The sequence below is a fragment of the Chiloscyllium plagiosum genome, unplaced genomic scaffold (genome assembly GCF_037043375.1).
Source record: "Chiloscyllium plagiosum isolate Xiang-an unplaced genomic scaffold, Cpla_swu_hap1 HiC_scaffold_21, whole genome shotgun sequence".
Taxonomy (NCBI): Eukaryota; Metazoa; Chordata; class Chondrichthyes; order Orectolobiformes; family Hemiscylliidae; genus Chiloscyllium; species Chiloscyllium plagiosum.
Genome location: NW_028270159.1, coordinates 30424359 through 30448981, shown reverse-complemented (window position 1 = coordinate 30448981; position 24623 = coordinate 30424359). Strand labels below are relative to the sequence as shown.

The 24623-nt window shown below is 37.4% G+C and overlaps 2 protein-coding genes across 28 annotated transcripts in view; one reads left to right on the top strand and one right to left on the bottom strand.

Annotated features, from left to right (window-relative positions):
- znf618 (zinc finger protein 618) overlaps nt 1-14029 on the top strand; it is a 129232-nt gene extending 115203 nt beyond the window's left edge. For all 9 annotated transcript variants that reach the window (XM_043720062.2, XM_043720060.2, XM_043720059.2 and 6 more), the window contains one exon: nt 487-14029. In XM_043720062.2, coding sequence (XP_043575997.1) covers nt 487-2003 — 1517 coding nt within the window. In that variant the 3' untranslated portion in view covers nt 2004-14029. The remainder of the gene's footprint in view (nt 1-486) is intronic.
- Nucleotides 14030-16717: 2688 nt separating this feature from the next.
- LOC122564803 (uncharacterized) overlaps nt 16718-24623 on the bottom strand; it is a 98443-nt gene continuing 90537 nt past the window's right edge. For 6 of the 19 annotated variants that reach the window (XM_087998459.1, XM_087998458.1, XM_087998457.1 and 3 more), the window contains one exon: nt 16720-17004. The gene's annotated coding sequence lies outside the window, so the exon portion shown is untranslated. Of the gene's footprint in view, nt 17005-24623 lie in introns of all 19 variants that reach the window. The other 13 variants (XM_087998466.1, XM_087998465.1, XM_087998473.1 and 10 more) reach the window with 4 other exon arrangements.

Here is a 24623-nt window from a genome sequence, read left to right as displayed (position 1 = left end):
GCATCTAGAGCAGCTGTGAAATAAGAACAAAATCGATCTGATCTGAAGGAAGTTCTGGAGTATTTACCATAAATTGTACTAGATGTTGTTTTTAATTATAAAATTTGTGGGCCTAATCGGTATCCACTTCAATACGATTCCTGAATCAGTACTAATATTGTCTTACAACTGTATAATTCAATGTCGTTTTATTTCACCCTCAGAATGAAATTGATAAGAGTCTGAGGTTTTGTAGCTGTTGTTGGCGATGGCCGTTTAAGTATACAGTACAATGCACATGGAAAGTATTTTGCCACGGCATCTGGCTTCTGCACGCTAAACTTTTGAGAGTGGGTCTTTTCAGTTGATAATGGAAATTCACCCATTCAGATGGTGAAACGTACAAATGAGACTGTTACTGCAGTAATTTCCAGTTTGTAAAGTTTGATGGGAGAATTTTTATCCATTCGAATTTCTGTTTGTATAATGATTTATTTTCATTTGCAGTGAATAGCTCAGTCCTTGAAAAAGAGCGCCAACTCATTGCTGAGAAGTTGCTCAAAGTAATGTGTTCTGATCTGAACGCACTGACTGTGGTAAACGGAAAAGACTTTATCAAACTTGCTCAGACACTTGTTGATGTTGGTGCACGTTATGGATCCTTTCCTGTGGCTGATATCCTTGGGGATATGAATACACTTGCTCTGAAACATCTGCCCAGAATGTACAACCAGGTGAAAGTAAAAGTCACATGTGCACTTGGAAGCAATGCGTGCTGGGGAATAGGTGTCACCTGTCATTGTCAGAATGTTGGCCCGGAGTCGTACTACATTCTAACAGCACATCAAGTAGAGGGATTGCAAATGAAAAGATACGTGCTTGGCATTAAAGAAGTGGATGGCAAAGAAACTGGTGAGCAGGTTCACCAATGGGTATTAAATGTACTTTCAGAATTTGTCATGTCAGAGATGCGGATAATTTACGTCACGGATAGCAAAGTCAGTTCAGCTACACTCTTGAAAGCTGGAATGTGCCTGCGATGTTCAGCTTGTGCATTAAACTCAACAGTAAGGAGTGTGCTTAATGAAAGGACATTACAAGCACAAAACATGCCAGAAGTTACTGAACTTGTGAGCAACTGCATACAGTTAATGAGCTCACTTGAACAAGATACCATCAGTCCAGAGTTAACCAGCCTTCTTGAAGGGCAACAGGTTCCCTGTTGCTGGAATTCTGTTGCAGATTCTCTCCTCCTTGTACACGAGAAGTACGAACAGTTACGAGAATTGATCAGTGGAAGGAAAGAACTCAAGCACCTCCAAAATTGTAATAAGGGTTTGTTGAGCAACCTCACAGCCATTTTGGCTCCAGTAAAGCAGGCTGTAATAGAACTGAGTTGTGAAAATAGACCAACATTACAGCTTGTGCTCCCAACCTATATAAAATTAGAGAAACTTTTCACTTCCAAAGCTAATGATGCTGGCACTGTAAGTAAACTCTGTCACCTTTTTCTGGAGTCTTTAAAGGAGAACTTTAAAGTGGAAACTGCTCATAAAGTTGCAATGGTCCTTGATCCACATCTGAAGCATTTACGGTCCGTGCCGCACTACCAACAGGAGGAAGTAATCAATCGAGTTTGTGAAATGATTTTAGATATTGGACAGTCATGTGAAGATGCCATTGAATTTCAACCTGCAAGAAAAAAAGTGTGTGGAATTAATGAAAACCTGAAAACACCGCCAAAGAAAGAGGTGAGCCAAGATGAGCGAAAAGATGAAGTCTTTCAATATTTAAAGGAACCTGTGTCCAATAAAACTGTGGATCTGTTCAGTTACTGGTCAAATGCCACTCAAAAGCATCCTAAGTTAGCCAAACTTGCCTTTTGGCTTTTGGCTGTGCCAGCTGTTGGTGCAAGAAGTGACTGTATGCAGAATTTTGGTGAGACATTTTCAGGAAAGCAAAGAGGGCAGCTGACACCTGAGGTTGTGAACAAACTAATGTTTTTGAGATCAAACTTGCAGTAGCTGCCTCTCTGACCTATTGGTGCTCTCAAGCAGAACTAAACCCAGGTGGTGAAGTCAGTTTTATTACATAACTTTTTCTTACTGTGATAATTTTTGTCTTCTTTCTGTGGTTGGGCCACTCTGTATTTGTTAAAATGTTCTGGATGAGCTGCCCTGATGACTTGCTGAGTTTATTCAGTGAGTGGCTGGACCATGCAGACCAGGAATGGCCCAGATTTGATCCCTTGTCTGTGCTGAGATAATGAGAGAAGAGCTGCAACTGCTTTTTTGGCCGTGTTACTATTAATCTAAATAAGTAGTTAGAAGCCTACTGAGCATAGAACATGTGTCCCTGAACTAAGGATTTAAGTTGTATTGGTTGCACAGTTTGCAACAAATTGATTAATCTTACATTTTAATTGAAGCCATCCTGCCAAGATTGGAGCATGCATTAAGCTACAGGAAAGCTGTGGCTTGTCCATTTTGTGCTTCCAGCAACCACCAGGGTCAAATCTGTGTGATCTCTGTCTTTGTTACTGTTGTCTCTGGCTATACCATATTTATGTGTACCAAATGCACAAAGAAGAAAATAGTTCTTAACTGTTAAAAATAGAATGGTTAATGAAAAAATTGATTTTCAGCCAAAGCTAGAATCCTCCATGGTACTACACTCAGCCTGTGCTCTCCTGGTTTGTTTTGATGGCCATCTTTAATATAGGCAATTGTCTAAAATTACAATGTAAACAGATGGTGCTGTTGTATATTACTTGTCAAAATCAATGGAGCAGTTATCTTCTACATTGAGATATGTCTATTGTTTCAGAAGTGGTTATCTGACAGTCATTTATATAGTTAAAATGTTATGTTCTCTGAATAGGAAGTTCCCAGGCTATAAAATTTGATGTCCAAGTTAGTGGAACTTGAGAATTGAATATTAAATATTTATCTCGCTGAAAATCTGACTTTCAGATATCTGCTGAATGTATTGAAGAAAAGGATTTCACCAAAGTAGCTCCTTTTGAAATATACGAGGGACATTGGAAAATACTGAACACTTGTTTGATTTTAACTGGTCTTATCTTCAACTCGCAAAGCCATATACTAAAAACCAAATATTAACATACAACAATCCAAAAATACAAAGCGTGACAGTACTGTAACAAAAGTGACTTAAGACCTTAAACATGAAACACAACAAATGACCAAAAACAAAACACTGTATAAGCAGCTCCTTTCCCAGACCTGCAATGTAACTAACTCTTGATCCTAGGTAGAAGGTAGTATCAAAACAAATGGAAACTCCTAGAAGGACACCATGCATCAAGTATTTATTGGTATTTCCCTGCAAAATTCTATATGAAAGAAACAAAGTGCAGTTGCATTTACAAGGTGGTTATCTGCTTCCAGGAGCTACTTGTTATTCCAAGGCTTTTCATCCTCTCACTGAGGCTTGGTTCTTCTTATAGTGCTCTTGCAAAGGTTTGTGCAAGTTAATGTTTTTCTAAAAAAAAAGGTTCTTTCAATATTACCCAGCAGGAGTATGTCATTGCACATAAGTCTCCATTTGACAATGTCTGTATTATTCAAGCATACTTTCTAAAATATTTTGAACCTCAGATATCCTACCAAATACAGGAGAGTACCCATGGGCTAATTGCATTCATGATTAAAGTATTGGGTCATTGAACCAGGTGTTCAAAGTCTGAATGGTGTCCGATAGATTCTGAGAGTAATTTTGAATGGTTTTCTTAATATATGGATTTTTTTCCAACACAAAAATATACAGTCTGCCATTTAATGTATTCCTCAGATGAAAGTTGTACAACAAAATTCTTTTTTCCAAGTTGTTCCATGACCTTTTGCTGTTTTGCAGATTGTGTCAAACTTTTTGAAAGCAAAGAAAGACACAAATACTATACTATTTGATAATGTTTCAAGCTAGAAGATATGTAAAATTTTGATTTTAATACAAGGACACTGTAGTTGTATTAGAACTCTATGAATAGGAAGTTATATTTAAAATTGATTTGTTCAAAAGAGTACCAATTACTAAAGTAAATTGTTATTAATCCTGTGCAGCCAATCTTTAAAACAAACAAGCTGCTTGTTCATCTGTATATACGAATTAAACTAAAATGACAACATGTTGAACTGAAATTAATTGTGTTATTTAAGTGTGTTTACAAAATGAGGGATTTTCCACTTTTCCATTAGAATTAGATCCACTAGGTGTTATGTCAAAGAATATGCCCATTTGGCCTGTTGAGGTCATACAGATTCCCTGTAGAGTATAGAGCCATCTGGTCAGTTACATTCTCTTGCTATCTTCATGGTGCTCTGCATGTTTGCTTTCCTCAAGTGTATATCTAGTTTATTTTTAAGATTATTGATCATCTCACCTACCACTTTCATAGGCAGTCAGCTCCAGATCAATAGCACTCACTGCATAAAATAATTCTTCATTACTCCCTCCTGCTCTTGTCCAAATCCTTAAATCTGTCATGCCTCATTATTGTGGAAGCTACTTTTCCTACCTTATCCAAATCTGTTGTTATTTTGCCTATCTCTATTGAGTCTCCCTTCAATCTCCTGTGTTCCAAAAAGACCTACAGCTTTTCGAAGGCAGCCTAATCCCTCATCTCTGAATTACCTCTACTTTCAGGTTAAGTATAGAGTGCAGTTTAGAAATTTCGAACAAATTCTATTTAATTAAGATCTTTCAGGAAATTAGTTGGAGACACAAACCATCTACTTCAGGGGAAATAATATATTCAACCCTGCGACTTTCTGCCACCATGTACAAAGTCTTTGGATAATACAATTTTCATACTTAAGCAGAATCCACCTGTATACATGTCTATACATTCTAAAAATAAAAAAAATAGTTGATGAAAATTGAAAAGAAAAATCAACGTAGTAACTTAAGCAGTTTAAATGCTTTCTACTCCACCTCTATCATATTAAAATCCAGAGTAGGTATTCCAAATAGCCGCCTTTTTCTTGACCATGGACATTTGTCTAGCTGTGGTGCTATCCAGAAACCTGGCTAGTGTTTCCTCTGCTGGTCAAATATATTTTTTTCTTTAAAATGGAACGATCTATTTCTACAGTAGCTTGCGGAAGTATTATATGAAATGAATAGCATACATTATGACCATTTAAATAATCTTACTTCAATAAAAGTCCTCTGATTAAAAGTAAATTGCCCCAGAGCTTGACATATGTGGAGCCACTTTTATTGTAATGGGTGAATATTGTGCAAGCTCAAAAGTTTGGTCAGCAACTTTCATTCTGACTTGGATTGATCTAGTGGGTCTAGCACTAATGCAGAGAGGCCCTACATGTGCTTGCGGTATTGGTTTATCGGAATTGTGGCTCTCACAACTGGGTCTTTTTCAGTTCCAGCCCTAAACTGCTCTTAATCCCTAGCTTCATGCCTGTTATAGAGTCATAGAGGTGTACAGCACAGAATAGTTTATTTCCTTTATTAGTGAATATAGTAGGAGAATTTACCAGTTGCTGAATTAAAACCCATTTTTATTCTGCTTATTAATACAATTTTAGCAACTATAGTTCTACAGCCCTTAGCCCTCCAGAATATGTTGCAAAAGCTCGCAATTCCAATAAGTATTTAGCTAGTCCTTATGCAAACTTTAACAGCTAAAACATCATCTTTTTCCTTCAGGAATCATCAGATATTCAGTATTATGATGGGATAAATCCATTTATTCTCACTGAACACTTCTCCATTCAGGACTCTTGCCAATATGAAAAAAAAGTCATCAACAATGTTTCCAGTTTCTAAAGTTCATCGTCACATGGTATCCATACAAATACTCCCTCTCTCGGCTTTCATTTTTGGGTATATTCAATATTCTGTACATCGTAATGACAACCACAGCTACTTTGACTGCACTTTCCCACATTATGATCCTTGTCTGGACTTTCCTCCATTTTCCACTTTCTTTCATTCTCCTACGATCTCCATCTTTACTGCATCTATTCTGACAATGCAACCTTACTTAATAATTAATATGCCTTTGTTCTGCCTCAACTGAGGATCCCACCCACTGTTATGATGCTCAACTGTATCTGTTTCATTTCATGCACCATTTCTAATTAGAAACCCTACAGTGTGGAAACAGGCCTTTCTGCCCAACAAGTCCGCACCACCCCTCCAAAGAGTAACCCCCCCCCCCCCAGACCCATTCCCTTACCCTTGACCTGTATTTACCCTTGACCAATGGGCAATTTAGCACATCTTTTGATTGTGTGAGGAAACAGGAACACCTGGAGGAAATCCACGCAGAGAATGTGCAAGCTCCACACAGGCAGTTGGCCGAGGCTGGAATCAAACCCCTGGAGCTGTGAGGCAGCATTGCTAACCACTAAGCCATTGTATTCCATTCCACTGTCCCCCAGTACTATGACAGGGTTGGCCTTGTTGTTGTCTTTCCACCCACAACAGCCTCTCTATTCAGTGGATCACACTTTGGCATTTTTGCCATGACCAGGATGGTGCTACTGCCAAGCACCATTCCCCTTTTATCACCTTGATCCCCTCCCTTTCCCACAGTATTTTCCATTTAAATTTTGGAGTTACAGCATCTGTTCTTTTACCACTTATGTTTCTCAGTATTCAAGGCCCTGAGCACTTCATCCAGATTAAAAGTGAATTAGTTGAATTTTCAATCTAGTCTACTGTATTCACTGCTGTCAGTGCAGCCTTCTCTACACCCGGGGGAGGAAGAGTCAAAAGGTAGATTGGTAACTACTTTGTGGAGCACTTGCTTAGTCCACAGGTGTGGCCACAAAACTTTGAGTTAACTATCTTTTAATTATTGACCTTGCCCCTATTCTGAGCTCTCTGTCTTTGGCCTCCAGAGTGTACTGTTGAAACATATGGTAAGCTTGAGGACTAGCATCGTTCCAGTCTCCCAAACAAAGAATGAAGCTGAACAGTTCCAGATCATCCCATCTGCCCTGATTTTTATTTTCTTTTTCTCTGCTGGTTTTGATTTCTCTTCACAGAGAAAAAAAAACAAACATTTGAGTCTGTGATTACCCTTCCTTAGAACCAGAGTTCTGAGAACAGGTCATCGGAACTGAAACATTAACTTTGAGTTTTCTTCACAGATGCTGCCAGACTTGCTGAGTTTTTCCAGCAACTTCTGTTTTTGTCTCCCTACTATTGTATTCCCTCCTCCTCACGATAAACAATAATATTTTAACTTTTTAAACTAATTAGCTGCACTCTAGTCTTTACAATTAAGTGTCTGAGAATGTCGAGAACCAACTGCATCTTAGCTCTGCAGTCTTTCACCATTTAGATAATGTGCTTTTACCATCCTTTCATCTAAGTAGTTTATACAATTTATAAACAGTTGAGGTCCCATCACTGATCACTGTGGCACACCCAAAAAAGACTCATTTCTGCCTACTTTTTTATTCCAGATGGCCAGACAATCTTCTATCCATATCAATATTTTACTCCCCAAACCATGAGCTTTTATTTTCTATGATTTATTTTTGTTCATGTTTAAATGACAATTGAGACAGGTAGCTGAGGGTCAGACTGTCTGCTGTGCTCATTTCCCTGAAAATGCAACAGGTATCTTCTTCAAAGTTTGTGCGAAGATTTGTAGCTCGGGTGCTTCTTGTTATGGTTCTGTTCGCCGAGCTGGGAGTTTCTGGTGCAGACGTTTCGTCCCCTGTCTAGGTGGCATCCTCAGTGCTTTGGAGCCTCCTGTGAAGTGCTCCTGTAATCTTTCCTCCAGCATTTGTAGTGGTTTGAATCTGCCGCTACCGGTTGTCAGTTCCAGCTGTCCACTGCAGTCATGCAGGAACGTGAGTTGTTTGTATGTGGTGCTCAGGCGGTTGGCACAGGATTCCCATTTCCTGGCTTGTCTTAGCGTCTCTCACCCGTAGGTGTTCAAAGTTTGTGCGAATATTTGTAGCTCGGGTGCTCGTTGTGGTTCTGTTCGCCGAGCTGGGAACTTCTGGTGCAGACGTTTCGTCCCCTGTCTAGGGTGACATCCTCAGTGCTTGGGAGCCTCCTGTGAAGCGCTTCTGTGATCTTTCCTCCAGCATTTGTAGTGGTTTGAATCTGCCACTTCCGGTTGTCAGTTCCAGCTGTCCAGGTATCTTCTCTAGTGAAGATAGTGTAAAATACCTGCAATTCATCTGTTGTTTTTTTTGGTTTTCATGATCACTTCTCCAAACTCATCTATTTGGCAGTGTTCTCTTTATTAACTCAAAATTTTAAGGTTTTTCTAGAAATTCTCACTAGCTTTCTTTTGTATTCCTCACTATTTTTAGTATTCTGTCCAATCTTCTAGCATGCCACCTGTCTTTGTGTCATTATATATTTTTTCTTTTAGGTGGATATCATAACCTTTCTAGTTAATCACAGGCGGTGAGTTTGTCCCTTAGAATTTTCTTATTTGTCGAAATATATCAAATATGTATTCTACATTATCCCTTCAAATATGTACTGATGCATCTTTATTCACCCATCCTTTTAAGCTAACTTGACAGTTCACTGTAGCTAGCTCTGTTTTCATGTCCTCATTATTGCCCTTATTTAAGTTTTAGAAAATGATCTTGAACCCATTCCTCCCCCTCTCAAATTGAATATAAAATTTGATCATATTATGGTCACTGATGACTTAGTGACAACTTTACGATGAGGTCATTCATTAATCTTGTCTCGTTGCACAATGCCATGTCTATTATAGCCTGCTGTCTACTCCAGAATATTCTATTTTATGAAATAATCTTAAAAGCATTCTATGCCTTCCTCGTGTAGGCTATCTTTTCCCATCTGACTTTTCTGGTGTAAATGTAAATTAAGATCTCCATGATTATCTCTGTGCCTTTCTGGCAAGCTCCCATTATTTCTTCCTTTATTGTTCACCTAACCTGTGGTTAATGTTGGGAAGTCTGTATACTGCTCCCACAAATGACTTCTTGCCTTCATCAATGCTCATCTCCACCCAAACTGTTTCCACAGCCTGGTTTTGTGAATTTGGGAAATCCCCCTCTATCAAATTAATATTGTCATTAACTACTGGGGCTACCCTTTTTCCTTTCTCTGTCGTCTTAAATATCCTGTGTCCTTTAATTCAAGTACCAATCCATACCATCCTGCAGCCATATGTTTCAAATGGTGACCAGACTGTATTTTTAAAATTTCCATTTACACTCAGTTTGTCTGTTTTGTTTCAAATACTTTGTGTTCAAGTACCATGTCTTTATTTTAATAATTTTATTGTTTTTAATTTCTATTGTTTTTTATGGATTTTAATTCCTGATCTGTACCCTTTCTCCCTTCCTGTCGCAGTCTATCATTTCCAATATTAAAGCCTTTCCCTTCTGTCATTACTCTTTGATCAAATTCACTTGCAAAAATTTGGTCCCTTGCCCAATTTAATTTAAAATCCTCTGTACTTTCTTAATTAAGTGACTTAGAAGTACATGAGCCCCAGCATGGCTCCAGTGAAGTATTACATCCTGCTTTCTCCAGTATTGATCTTTGACCTTGCTTACTGAGCCTCTTTATTATTTAACCACTCCTCCTGTCACCTTTTCTTTGGTTCCTCCTCCTCACTTTGCGTTTGTTTCATTTGCTTAAAACTATCATGACTTGATATGTTATGAGTTTCTCGAGGGCAACAGATAGATACAATCTATCTATGTAACTAAAGTCCCTCATCCCTGAAACCATTCCTGTGTATCTTTTCTGCACTTTTTTGACGAGAGTTGAGACCATTCATTCAAGCGTATCAATAGAATGCTTTATATAATGGATTACACAACTAATTCCTTTAGTTCCTGTCCTCAACACTAGCTGCAAAGATTATGATTACTTTGAGGTGAAGGAGAATATTTAGGGTTATTTACTCCTGAAGACTATAAGATACAGAAGCAGATTTAGGCCACTCTGCCCATTGGGTCCATTTGATCGTGGCTGATGTGTTTCTCAGCCCCGTTCTGCCTTCTCCAATAAGTCTTGATCCCCTTACTAATCAAGAATCTCTCTAGTTCTGTCTTAAAGACACTCAATAACTTGGCTTCTTTGGCCATCAGTAATGAGTTTCACAAATTTCACATGGCATGGTGGCTCAGTAGTTAGCACTCCTGCCTCACAGTGCCAGAGAAACAGGTTGGACTCTAGCTTCGAGCAACTGCGTGTGGAGTTTGTATGTTCTCCCCAAGGCTGTGTGGGTTTCCTCCCACAGTCCAGAAATATGCAGGTAAGGTGGATTAGTCATACTAAATTGTCCAAAGCATCCAGAGATGTGCAGGCTGGGTGGATTATCCATGGGGAAATGTGGGGTTAGAGAGTTCTTACAGGGCTTGGTCCTGGGTAGGATGCTCTTTGGAAGGTTGTTATGGACTTGATGGGCGGAATGGCCTGCTACCACACTGTAAGGGTTCTATGACCTAAATTCACCACCCTTTGAAGAAATTCCTCCTCCATTCTAAAGGATCATCCCTTCATTCTGAGACACTCTGTCCTCTGGTCCTGATCTCTCCTATTAGTGGAAGCACCATCTCAGTATTCTGTAAGTTTCAATGAGATATCCACCTCAGTGAGTAATCTGCCTTTCCTCTCTTTCCGTTCTCCTGTAAAAAATCATTTTATTTAAAATGCTAGGGCTTGTTAAGAAACGAGAGAATAAGTTATCGACTTCACTGATTTTAGTATTGTTATTGAGGGAGAATCGTTCAGCCAAATTATGGATTTCCAGTGAAGAATTGGCCTATGTAATGCTTAGTGAATATCTAAACAATTCAATTTGGAACTAAAGGTGACTGATGAAGTCTATTTAAGTTAAACGCTTACACGTCCTGTTACATTTCAGCATTAAACTTAGTTAAGGATCCATATTTAAGTCAGACTCTTGTTGAAGGATATGAGCTTTCAGTTATTACACACAATGCTGAATTAAACTTTTCATGCACTTTGTCCTGGCCTTTAATTTGGATTCAGAATCAAATGGAAAACCCCAGAAATTCCATGCATTAAATAATTTCCTGTGTAATTCATTATCCCTTCCCTTCCGATTTTTGGAAATCAGAAGTTTTTATACAACAAAAATGAGCAGCCCTAAGCTTTTTAATTTTACCTATTATAACCAATCTCATTAGAAGAACATTTTTTCCTCTGACAAAGATCATGCCAGTTGAAGCAATACCTTCACAGATAATCTAATTTCCCTTCTCAGCAGCAAAGAGGAAACAAAATGCCTCAGCCTTCTCTTCAGTTACAGTGTGAACCTTCGCAGTCCTACATCAGCAAGAGTGTTCCACAATTTCAGATTTCAAATATCTGTACAATATCTATTTAGATGATTTAATTCCTCCTTCTGTTGGAGAGCATCTGTGAATTGTTGGAAGATATTGATGTATTTACATTTCTATTTACGTATTCTATTTCCATCTTTTATTGACATCAGTCCTGCAAATTGCATTATATTTTTGCAAATGATTGGGTTATAAACCAACCTCTTATGAGGTTTTTTTCATGTGTACTTTTTCATGATTTTCATGTCTGTTTGGCATGGACTGCCGCGGTTCAAGACGTAGGTCTCCACTATGTTCTCAAGGGCAATTAGAGATAGCCAGTGGAGATGAGCTCTGCAGATGCTTTCTCTTTAAAGCCTCAATTGTATCTGCCTCTATCACAATTTCCAGCAGCATTTGCTGGATTCTAACCACTCTTCTTTCTCCAAATGAGTCTTCCTATTACTGCATTATTCACCTAGGTTATTTATGGCTTTTTGTGGGTTCCTAGGAGTTTGAAGCGGAAGTGATTGGTTCATTGGGTGATGCTGGTTCTGCTTTCGACTGTTTACAGTCAGTTTTCCCTGATCTTTTTAGTTTTATGTATTTAAAGTTTGAAACTGATTGCTTGTGATAATACACATTGCAATATCATGCAGGAAAATATGTAAAAAGCTTTATTTGTAGAAGCTTGTATATTAAATACCTTGGGGCATTTATCATGCTAGATGTATGTCAGTGAGTCTTCAAACCATGTATTTTAAATGAATCACATAACACTTCAGTTCAAGGTATTTCACCAGTGGTTATGCTTTTAAAGTAGCCATAAAATCAGTCTATTCAAACAGGGTCAATATAATGCCACTATTTCTTGAAATATTCAAGACTCCACAACCTTAAATTCTTCATGAGCTGGAAGCCTTCCTGATATCATAAGGATGAGAGTTCCTGGAGCAACAGCTCATATTACATTTTGGGAAAACTGGTTAGATGGTTGCTGATTTTATTCAGCCTTTTTTTTTAAAGTTTGGCAGCAACCAGAGTAGCACCCCACTCAACAAAGGAAATTTAATCAGCTCTGTTAAGGGGTATCCTAAGGAGGATCATGTCTTTAATGGTCAAATATTGTGGGATCCCTTTGGATAAAAATATGCTGTTGATTTGAAGTCTTGGTGTCAGTTGCAATCTTGTACAGTAGCAATGTCTCAAAATAATCAAATACTTAATATGATGAATATGGATATGCAAAAACTGAGTTGATTTCTGCGCTGTGACCCTGTTAAAGAACATGTTCGTGCATGTGTGTGTTATTACAATACTTATTACACACAGGAGGCAACAGTTAATTGAAAGGAATTACAAGAGCTGTCCTTCTTTAAAATTTTCCTTATTACAATGTTATCACAGTAAATCAGTTCAGAAAGATGCCTTTTGGTCAAGAAAGTATTTTCCGGTACATTGCTGTAAATATTGCCCATACACTGAAAATTGATTTTTGGGAGTCTTGAACTGTAAACTCTTCATTAGCATCTGCTTTGGGAAGTTACTGTGCATGTGCTGTGTATTAAAAATTAACTGAGTTGAAGTGGCAGAATAAATTCTGGAAATGCAGCAGTGAGAGTCGAGGAACAGAGCTCTGCCATTACAATGATGTGTATATATAAGTTTCTCCATTAGAAGAGAAATTAAAAATAATTTTGAGGTTATTCCAAGATAAATTCTTAAAGATATGTGTGAAAATTGTTCCATTATAATACTGAATGAATTATATTAGCAGAGACCTGAAATGGTAGTTACTGTAGTAAACAACAGATGGAAACATCCTGGTGATTCAGTACATGAAAGCCTGCTGAATATTAATTTTTTTAAGCACTAATGTTCCAGAAACCTACTGTTAACCATGTTGTTAAATTTCAAGTTTCTAAAGTGAACTCAAGACTTATCTCCTTTGTGCCATTCAGTTAAAGGTACCATGTTTCCTGTACTTTAAAGAAAATAGTATGCAATTCAATTTTAACATATTTAAATATTTAAACTATTGGTACATAGACATCATATTTAAAACTTAAGCATCATTGAAGTACACCTACTGTAGAGATAGCACCTAGATTTGTATATAGAATGCAAAATGGTCAGAATGTACTGCAAGACTGTATGGGGTCTTTTATCGTGTTTATTTTTAACCAATGCATTTCATACAATTCATCATCAAATATAAAAATCTGTTTTACGAGAACAGCATGCATGAAATCAGTCATTTCTGCATTTGAAAAAGATTCTGGTCATGTGTGTTGTTTGTTGCTGTAACAAATTTAATTTTAAAAATGCAGCAGACATTCCGTATCAAAAATGAAGATCTGAAACAATATAAATCAAAAGGCTACTTTGTCAAACATGGCACTTGATTTGTGCATATCTAGTAGAAATTGAAGCAATTTGTTTGGTTAATGTTCTTTCACCAGATCTCTAGGTCTTTGCATTAAGACCATCAACAATTCCTCATTTTTTAAAAAATACATGATTGCTTAAACATCTCCATATGAAAATTTCTAATTAAATGGCTGTATTTACAAACTGTTTTCAAACAACTAGGTTCAGTAACTGATATGTTGTGAAATTGGAGACCAGCACTCCAATTTTTCAAATGAAAGCAGGTGTTATCTTGTTGGCAGATCTCATCATTCATATCTGATGGTTATTGCCTTATTTCTACTACTTTATCTGTATGTTTTGTGTAATAAAAACTTGTAAAAACAGTTTTTACAGAATCTTATATCCTCTTTTCTGAGACATACAATCAGGTTTTGTGCAGTTGTAAACATTACCACATCCATTGTTATCAGTTTGATTGTCTTCATTTGTTTGTTTTTTAAATTAAATTAATATTAAGCGATAATAAAGTTTAAGCTTTACCTTTTACTGATCTCTTTGCTACTTAGATCTGCACTTAAGTACAAATAAGTTTGTTGAAATTAATTTAAATGTACCATTCATTGTTAAAAGCATACACCATTTTTAATTCGAAGGTTACTTTAAAGCATTTTGGAAAAACTAAAATTTGTCCATGATTTATTGCTTACAATGATCCACAGTATAGTTTATAATACAAAATAATACAAAATCACCTTATGGAGTGTAAAGTTTTTAGTGTCTTGATTTTGCCACCAAGCTAATCAAATGTTGATGGTCAAATTGTTTGTTGGATTTTTTTTAAAGTTCTGAAACGAGTCATACTGGACTCAAAGTATTAAGTTTCTCTCTCTACAAATGGTATGATTTTCTCCAGTTTGTTTTTATTTCAGATTTCCAGAATCCACAGTATTTTGCTTTTATTTAAATATTTTAAACATACTTTTGCTTTTTAGGTGGGCACTTGAACTGGAATTGAGAACTTCATCTTCGGTCTCAATTTCACTCAGGATTTTGAAAATAATGCAAATAAAATGGAATCCTGACATAGAGCAAGACTTTTTTTTCAATAAAGCTGATGTGATTGGCATAGTTTATATTACATTATCATTTGACACTGCAAACCATGTATCTAATTTTAAAAAGGTCAAATTTAAAACAATTATCAGAAGTATTTTACCTTTTTGAGAGCTTCTTGAAACTTGACTCTTTACACATTGACTTTGTTTTACTTAATAGGTCAAACATCCTTGAAGTTGAAATTTAAGGGGATTAAAGTGACAAGGTTTGCCACAGTAATGTGATCTGTATAACAATGATAACAGTTCCCACCGCCTCTGTACCAGTACATTTATCTATTTAGATATTCGATCAAGGGGATTTGAAATAAGAGCTACCAGTTTACGACTCCATGTTCAGGTTATTTTAATTACTTGTGGCTGCAAGTAAGAGAAAAGTCTGCTACACCTGCTAATCGAAGATGCCTCTGGAATTTTGTGGCTACCAGCTCCTAGACCTCTTAGTTGTCCGAAACAATAGACAGAAAATCCGAAGTTTCCAATATCATTGGTGGAATAAAAAGATTACTACATCCTTTATCTCATTCACTGATTCCCTGATCTTCATGAAACATGAAGACTCCCAATAGATTGGTACATCAAAGACAAGATGTTCATATGAAATTAATTAATTCAAGTCTCTGGTAGGAGATGCCTTGCCTAACTCCTGTCATACAATGTTGGATTTCCTGTCATCCAAGCAGGGTAAAGGCAACAGAAAACCAACTGATTTATGCCTAGTTTTGTGTTCACTGGATGCAAGACAGTCTCTAGATTTCTTCTTTAATTGCCAAATCTTGTAAGTGTTCTGTTCACTTGATTTCAAATACGTTTAATTGAAATACAGCAAGACTTTAAAACTGATGCCTGATATTGTAATTTACAATCAAATATATTGAAATTAATCATAGCCACAGAACGTTGAGAATTTTAGCTGCAGTAATCCTATATCACCCCACTAAATGCATGTACCAGGCCAGGTTTTTGAATGTAAGTACATTTAATATCTTAGAACACATACAGCCTAATGCCAAACCATAAATACAGGAAATTTGTAAACTCAACACCACTTTATCTCTGCATCATTGATAAAGTGGCAGCTCTATTTCAATAAAAATGAAATGGATTACACAGTTTTCTTCCATCATACTTTTCCTTGTGTTACTACTTTCAACTTGTAATGTAAAATTGACTTGAGTAGATGTAATTTTATATCCTGTTTTGTTACTTGCATCATTTTGCTGATGAGTTAGAGGATGGGTCATGTTCATTTCCAAAATACTATATATTTCCCTATTGTGAAACAGTGTTGTGCACCATTATCCTTCACAGTTTGCACCACGCAGTGTTCAGATTTTGTACTGGAATCCTGGTGTATTGCAACAACCCAATAAAGCTATTTTTGTGGTATTATTAATCATAGATTGCTCCGACGTTAGTATTGTCATTCTCTGAAGCTAGAGTTCAGATGCATCAATTTTATTTCTTCATGAGGTTCCACTCCATTTTTGCAACACTATAAATGTAATCAGTCTCTCTTTCCTAATTGCTCATAGTTTGTAAAATGCTTCAATTGTGTGCACAATTTGTGGGTGTTTTCTTTCACAGGTGATTTTAGGACTGTATGTACATAACATGATCTAAAAGATGCATTAAGCTTTCTTGGTTATTAAAATGAACTACTGATTTAAAACGGAAAACATTTTGAACAGATGACTAAAATAGGATATCTAATTAAATGGAGTTTGACAATCTTAGTACTGTTCTATTTCACCTGTTACATTAGGTTTAGAACTAGTTTTTTAAATGACCATTTCATATAGAATGTAAAAAAGGATATTTGACAGATTAAGAATCACAAAACAATACTTATTTTGTTTAAAATTCTATCTTAGTAATAATGAAGTAAATCGGCATACTGTTGAGAAATTCAAACTTACACCAATAAAGGGACTAGAGGGAGATGCATGCTAGAAACTGACTTTTTTAAACTGACGCTCACTACAGAATACTATACTAAAACTGTGACTGTGTTATGCAATTGATAACAGTAAAAATGTTTCAAAATAAATTAATTTGACTACGAAACACTTGGGCATGTTTTGAGAACACAGGATATAAAGACAATAATTTTTCATTTTTTTATTTAAATAAAACTTTAACCAAAAAAACCAAGCACTAAGACATCACTTTTCATCTTTTTAATAAAACTACAACTATTAAAGTTTGAAAGGAAAACAAAATGCCAGAAATTGATCCATTATCATCTGTAAAGCAAAAGAACAAAAGTACGTTTCAGATACGTTTGTTTCTCAAAATGCAAATGAGAGAAAACTTTTACTGATCTGAACAAAATATAACTGGAGAGGTAAAGAATAGGTAAAACTGCTGACAATTGTCATGAGTAAGAGTCAACAAACAACTTTGAAGTTCTTGTATCTTATTTTACCTCAGATATAAATGAGCAAAAGGACTAAAATATGTTTTCTAAGCAGTATTCAGGTATAAGAAAAAGACCAGACTTTGTTCCTAATACTACACAGTACCTTTTGGGTTTCCTTTGCATTTAAACACAAAATGCCTTTCAATTTAAAAATGTAATAAATCATACATTTTATCTAACAATTTAACCTTCTAAATATTGAAATAATCTTCAGATGTACATCCTTCCCTCTTTACAGGTAGCAACTTTATAGTCTTAAGCCAGAGATGTTTCTTTGAAAATTTTGACTTGTTAACTTCTCCACATTTGCCATGCTACGCAATATGGATTGTCAGCAAAAGCTTTAATGCCTGTCTACAACTATGAACAAGGTTAACAGTGTGGTGAGCTGTTGCATATCTATGAGCACATAAAAAATGAACCACTATTCTTCCATTAGTAATTACATAATGGATATTAAAAGACTTTAACATAAACATTGTCAGCTTTAAGAGCTTGGTATTCTAATCACATGAATTGAAATATTCTGCTGCTAAGCTGTTACTTAGATATTGAAATATTATTTTGCACAAGTTAATGAATGAATGATGAAAAGTAACAATGGGTATAATTATCATTACAAAGCGTTTGTGCACTTTAATTCAGAAACAAAGCCAAGCTAATAGCTTAAACAAGAGTTTGTATTTATATAGTGCCTTTATCATAGTAACATTTCCAAAAGTACTTTCCATGTGTGGTTTCTTGAGTGAAGCATGTAAAGGTGACCAAAAGCTTGGTCAATGAGTTCGGTTTTAAGGAGGAGTGAGGCAGACGTGTACGGAAGAGATTCCAGAGCTGAGGACTAGACAGCCAGAAGCATGACCACCAAAGGTGGAGCAACAAAAATGGAAAATACAAGACACTAACACTTGTGGAACACATGTCAGAGGATGTTCATTTAATTAGCACAAAAACTACACAATGTAAAGAATTGCAACATAAGAACCTTCAGACCACGTATAAACTATAGACAATGTAGCTCCAATGGGATTCTAACAGCTGTGTTCCCTCTAAAATAGGCCCCTGCCCTCAGTAACTATTCCCCTCAGTCTCTCATTTTCAGAGGAACCTTCACTGTTTTCAAATCTCTGTGTGGTCACAGCTGGAGAACATTTGGAAAGCACCTTCCTTCGCTCCTAACAGAAGATTCTGAAAAAATTATTTGGATTTTCAGAAGGCTTTGATAGGGTCCTTCAAGAGGTTAGTGAGAAAAGTTAAAGAGATATGGGTTAATACATTTTTATGTCTAAGATACATGCCACAGTGAGAATAAATAGATCTTTTTCCAAGTGGTAACCAGTGACTCGTGGTATTGCAAAGATCAGTGATTTAGCCCCACCTGTCTACAAATGACCTGGACAAATACCAAATGTAACATTTTCCAAGTTTGCTGTCAACACAAAAATGGGTGGGGTTGTGAGGAGGCTTCAAGGTAGTCTATATAAGTTGTGTGTGCGCACAAACATAGCAGATGCAATAAACTGGATAAATGTGAAGTTTACACACACCACAACAAAGTATTATTTGACTGCTGATATATTGGCGAGTGTGGCACAAAGCGATCGAAGTGTCGTACACCAGTCAATTAAAGTAGACTGGGTGATGCAGCAACTAGGAGAAAGTGAGGACTACAGATGCTGGAGAATTCGAGTCAAAAAGGGGTTCAAGCATAAGCCCTTTATTCCTGATGAAGGGCTTATGCCTGAAATGTCAACTCCTGCTCCTCCGATGCTGCCTGACCTGCTGTGCTTTTCAGGTGCCACCTTTTCTGACGAGCATGATGCAGCAAACAGGAAGGTAAATTGTATGTTGACTTTTATTTGAGTTCAGAAGTAGTGTTATCTTAAAAGGTCTTGGTAAGACCACATCTGGAGTATTGTGTGCAGTTTTGGGCACCCTAGCTAAGGAATGCCATATAGGAGTACAGTGGAGGCTCGCCAAAATGATGCTGGGAATAGAAAGACTGTTGTACAAGGAGAAATTGGTTCAACTTAGCCTATACTCACTAGAGATTAGAAGAATTAGCGAGGATTAAAGAAGTGAATGAAAATTCTAATAGAGCTAAACAAACTCAATGCAGGGAAAATGTTTTCCCTGGTTGGTGAAAAGGCATGTAAAAAGGGTCTTACTATGATAAGCATGCAATGTGCATGGGAAAATCAGGTTGTTAGAGGATTTCAAGAAAAGGAATTTGTGGCACATGTACAAGATTTTGTTTTGGAGAAGGTTGTGGTAGAGCCCAATAGGGAACAGGCAATCCTGGATTTGGTGGTGTAATTAGGAAAACTTGATAAAAGGAGCTCAAGCTGAAGGATCTTCTATGGAGCAGTGACTTTAATATGATAGAATTCACCCTGCTGTTGGAGAAGGAGAAGCTGGAATCAGGTGCAACATTAGAACTGAATAAAGATGACTACAAAGACATCAAGGAGGAGCTGACCAGAGTTGATTAGAAAGGAAGACAATGGAGCAGCAAAAGCAGGAATTTTCTGGGTGTAAATTGGAAGTCTATCCCAAGATAAGGGGAGAATTAGGCTGCTGTGGCTGACGAGAAGTCAGGTACAGCATAAAACAATAGAAAAAGCATAAACTGTGGTAAAGATTAGTGGGAAACTGCCTTTTTAAAAAAAAAGTACAGGATAACAAAAAATACTCTTGCCATCTTATTTTATATTACTGGCTAGCTTATGCTCATTGTTCATCTTCTTCCCCCCAACCCCATTGATTTTTTTTAAAGGTATCAACAGGTAAGAGAGAGGCTAGTCTGGGGGTTAGACTGATGGAAAACAAGGCTGCAGAAATAATAATGGACAGCTAAGAAATGGTGGAGGAATCCAATAGGTACTTTACATCATTTTTACAATGGAAAACACCAGCAGCATACCAGAACTTCAAGGGAGTCAGGGTCAGAATGAAGTGTAGTGTCCATCACCGAAGGTGGTGGTGGTGTGGAAGCTGAAAGATCTGACAACAGATAAATCAGATCGGATGCACCTGACCCCAGAGTTATAAAGGGGTGGTGGTGATCTTTCAGGAATCGCTGTAGTCAGGGAGGGTCCCAGAGGACTGGAAAATAGCTAATATAACTGGTTGAGAAGGGAGGAAGGCAGAAGATGGGAAATTGTAGATCAGTTACTCTGACATCTAACATTGGGAAGCTTTTAGAGTCCATTGTTAAGGATGAAGTTGCAGTGTACTTGGAAGTACATGATAAAATTGATCTGAATTAGCACGGCTTCATCAAGGGGAGATCATGCCTGACTAGTTTGTTAAAATTCTTTTGAGGTATTGAGCAAGTTAGATAAAGGAGAGTTAGTGGGTGTGAACTAGTTAGATTTCTGGAAGGCCTTGACAAGGTGCTGCACAGGAGACTGCTAAATAAGAGTCCATGTTATTAGAGGCAAGGTACTGACACCAATAGAGTATTGGATGAATTACAGAAGGCAAACAGTAGCAAAAAAGCTCTTTCTGGAGTAGCTGGTGACTAGTAGAATTCATAGGAGTTAGTGTTGCAACCATAACAATTCATGTTTTATGTTAATGATCTGGACAAAGGAACTAAAGGTGTTGCTGCTGCATTTGCACATGTCACAGAGGGGGAGGGGCAGGTAACGTTGAGGAAGCTGTAAAAGGGCTTAGGCTAGGAGAGTGGGCAAAATAGCAGCAAATGGAACATAATGTGAGAAACAGGTTATACAATTTAGTAGGAAGAATAGATTTGTAGAGTATTCTGTAAACGTGGAAAGGCTTTGGTAATCTGAAGCACAAAAGGGACTTGGGAATCATAGTTCATTCTTAAGGATAATATGCAGGTTCATTTGGCAATTAGGAAGACAAGTGTAATGTATGCATTTGTTTCAAGAGGGCTAGAATACAGAGCAGAAATGTACTGCAGACCATGTTTAGAATACTGTGTATCTAAGAAACAATAGGTTGGAGTGAGTTAAGAGGAGGTTTATAAGAATGAGCCTGGGGATGAAGGGCTTGTCACATGAAGAGCAGCTGACGATCTGGGTCTATACTCAGAGTTCAGAAGGATGGGGGGGCATCTGATTGCAACTTAGAAAACGGAGGGGCCTGGGTAGAGTGGACGTGGAGAAGATATTACCATTAGTAGGAGAGACTAGAACCTGAGGGCACAGCATCAGAGTGACGCAATGACCCTTTAGAACTGAGATATGGAGGAATCTATTCAGCCAAAGAGTGGTTAAACTGTACAATTCATTGCCACAGAAGGCTGTAGAGGCCAAAATATTGAGTGTATTTAAGACAGTACTTGATTAGTAAGGGGATCAAGTGTTACAAGAAAAACACAGTAGATTGGAGGTTGAGAAACATGATCAAATGTTCAAAGTTTGTGAGAAGATTTGTAGCTCGGGTGCTCGTTGTTGTGGTTCTGTTTGCCGAGCTGGGAATTTGTGTTGCAGACGTTTCATCCCCTGTCTAGGTGACATCCTCAGTGCTTGGGAGCCTCCTGTGAAGCACTTCTGTGATCTTTCCTCCGGCATTTGTAGTGGTTTGAATCTGTCGCTTCCGGTTGTCAGTTCCAGTTGTCTGTTGCAGTGGCCGGTATATTGGGTCCAGGTCGATGTGCTTATTGATAGAATCTGTGGATGAGTGCTATGCCTCTAGGAATTCCCTGGCTATTCTCTGTTTGTGCTTTTCCCTGTCAGATGTGGGGGATTATGGAGAGTTTCCATGTTACTGATGATTATGTCTGCAGAAAGTGTCTTTGGTTGCAAATGCAATTATGTTGCATGGATTGGTTCCAGTGGTAGTGAGGAATTTACATGAGCTAGGGGGTGTGATGGATGGCAGTTATAGGAAGAGAGAAAAACCACAGACAGTCAGTCAGTTGGAAGAATGTAGTGCAGGAATCTCCTGTGAGTATCCCCGTCTCAAACAAGGATGTTGTTTTGGAAAATGTAGGGGATAATGGACTCTCGGGAATGTAGCACGAACTGCCAAGTTTCTGGTACCAGGACAGGCTCTAATGTAACAAGGGGTATGTCAGGTTCCAAGCAATTGATTGTGATCAGGGACTCTCTATTCAAAGGCACAGACAGACATTTCTGCAGCCGGCAGCTAGAAATCTGAATGCTGCTGCTTAGTGCCAGGATCAAGAATATCTCCGAGACAGTGCAGAACGTTCTCAAAGGAGAGAGGAACCAGCAGGTGGTCATTGTGGACATTAGAACTAACAACATAGGAAGGAAAAAGGATGTGATTCTGAAGGGAGAATATAGAAGGTTGGGCAGGGATTTAAAAAGGAGGTCCTCAAGGGTAGTAATGGGGGGCAGGGGAGTTAGGACCTAGGGAGATAATGAAGAAAGTGTTATGAAGATGTGGGTGTACCTTTAAGATAGCGTAGGACTTGGCAAGTACACTGAGTGATGGAGAATTTACAAAGTAACATTTTGATTAAGAACAAACAGCACTCGCTGAGTTGCTATGAGACAACACAAATTCTAATTCAGCTAATTAGTTTAAATTATACCACCCCCCCAAAAAAAGCAAACTCCAATCCAATTTGAATTGAGTATATTGACAATCTTAAAAGTGATTTTGATAAGGGATATATACATACAGATAACTTATACCTGTGTGTGTGTGTATGTTAGAGTAATGCGTTTTGAAAGGTTTAAAGCAGCCATTTTTTCATTATGATGGTTAATTTTTTTCCTAAGGGAGGAGGTGTTATGTGGGTGTACGTTTAAGAGAGTGTAGGACTTGGCAAGTACACAGAGTGCTAGAGAATTTACAAGGTAACATTTGATTAAGAACAAACCACTCACTGAATAGCTGTGACAACAACACAAATTTGAATTTGGCCAGTTTAATTTATTAGCGCCCTCCCCAAAAAGAAAATCAAACTCCAATCCAATTTGAATTGAATATATTGACAATCTTAAAAGCCAATGACACAATCCGATGCTCTGAGGGGGAGAATTGAACAGTTGAGAGGAGAACTGCCAAACCCAACATGTACCAGACTGCTTAAAAAAATAGCTCTCTCAAAAGTACCTTTTCAATCAGTAACCTGTGATGCAGAAATTCCTAACAAGGAGAAAAGATCCAGGAAGATCCAAAGACAAGAACCTACAGCTGCCTGGTTTTGAGATAAGTATAGTTTTGTAAATCTTAATTTGGTTTTTATTGGACTAGTATTATAGAAGGGAAGGTAAAAGATAGGTTAGAGAAAGAAATTGTAAATAGTGGCTAGTTAATTATTCTCTGTTATATTTTAAGAAATAAAGTTGTTAATTTTTACTTTAAAAATTCGAGTGGCCAAGAATTATGTACAGATTACAGATAAATCTTTTCTGTTCCTTGTTTAAAATTAAGCAGGAGAGTCATAACAAAAGAGATCAGTCTGAGCCAAGAACATTCGGGAAACGGAGCAAGTCAAACAGTCACGGCAGGCAGAGAAAGGTGAGATTTATAAACTGCATTTATTTCAATGCAAGAGGTCTAAAAGGGAAGGCAGATGAACTCAGGACATGGTTAGGAACATGGAACTGGGATATTCATAGCAATTAGAGCTTAATGTTCCACGGTTTAGGTACTATACAAAGGATAGAAAGTGGGGTGCGAGAGAAAGGGGGGGAAATAATGATTTTGATAAGGGATAACAATATGGCTGTAGTTAAGGAGGATATTCTTGGGAATATGTCCAGTGAAGTTATTTGGATGGAACTAAAAAATAAAAGGATGATAATCTTATTCAGATTGTACTATAGACTCACCACCCCCCCCCCCTCCCCCATTAGTGAGTGGGCAATTGAGCAACAAATTTGTAAGGAGATCTGTTATCTGTAAGAATAATAGGGTGGTTATGGTAAGAGATTTTAACTTTCCAAACATAGACTTGGACTGCCATAATGTTAAGGGCTTGGATGGGCAGGAATTTAAGTGTATACAAGAAAATTTTCTGATTCAGTATGTGGATGTACCTACGAGAGAAGGTGCAAAACTTGACATCCGCTTGTGAAATAAGGCAGGGCAGGTGACTGAGGGGTCAGTGGGGGAGCCAACAACCATAATTCTATTAGTTTTAAAGTAGTGATGGAAAAGGAAAGATGAAAAGTTAAGTTCTACATTGGAGGAAGGCCAATTTTGACGGTATTAGTCAAGAGCTTTCAAAAGTTGATTCGGGGCGGATGTTCGCAGGTAAAGAGATGGCTAAAAACTAGGAAGCCTTCAAAAATGAGATCACGAGAATCCAGAGACAGTATATTCCTGTTAGGGTGAAAGGAAAGGCTGGTAGGTGTAGAGAATCTGGGATGATGAGATAAATTGAAATGTTGGTCAAGAGATAGGAAGCATATGTCAGGTATAAAGAGAATCCTTAGAGTATAAAGACAGTAGAAGTATACTTAAGAGGGAAATCAGGAGGGCAAAAAA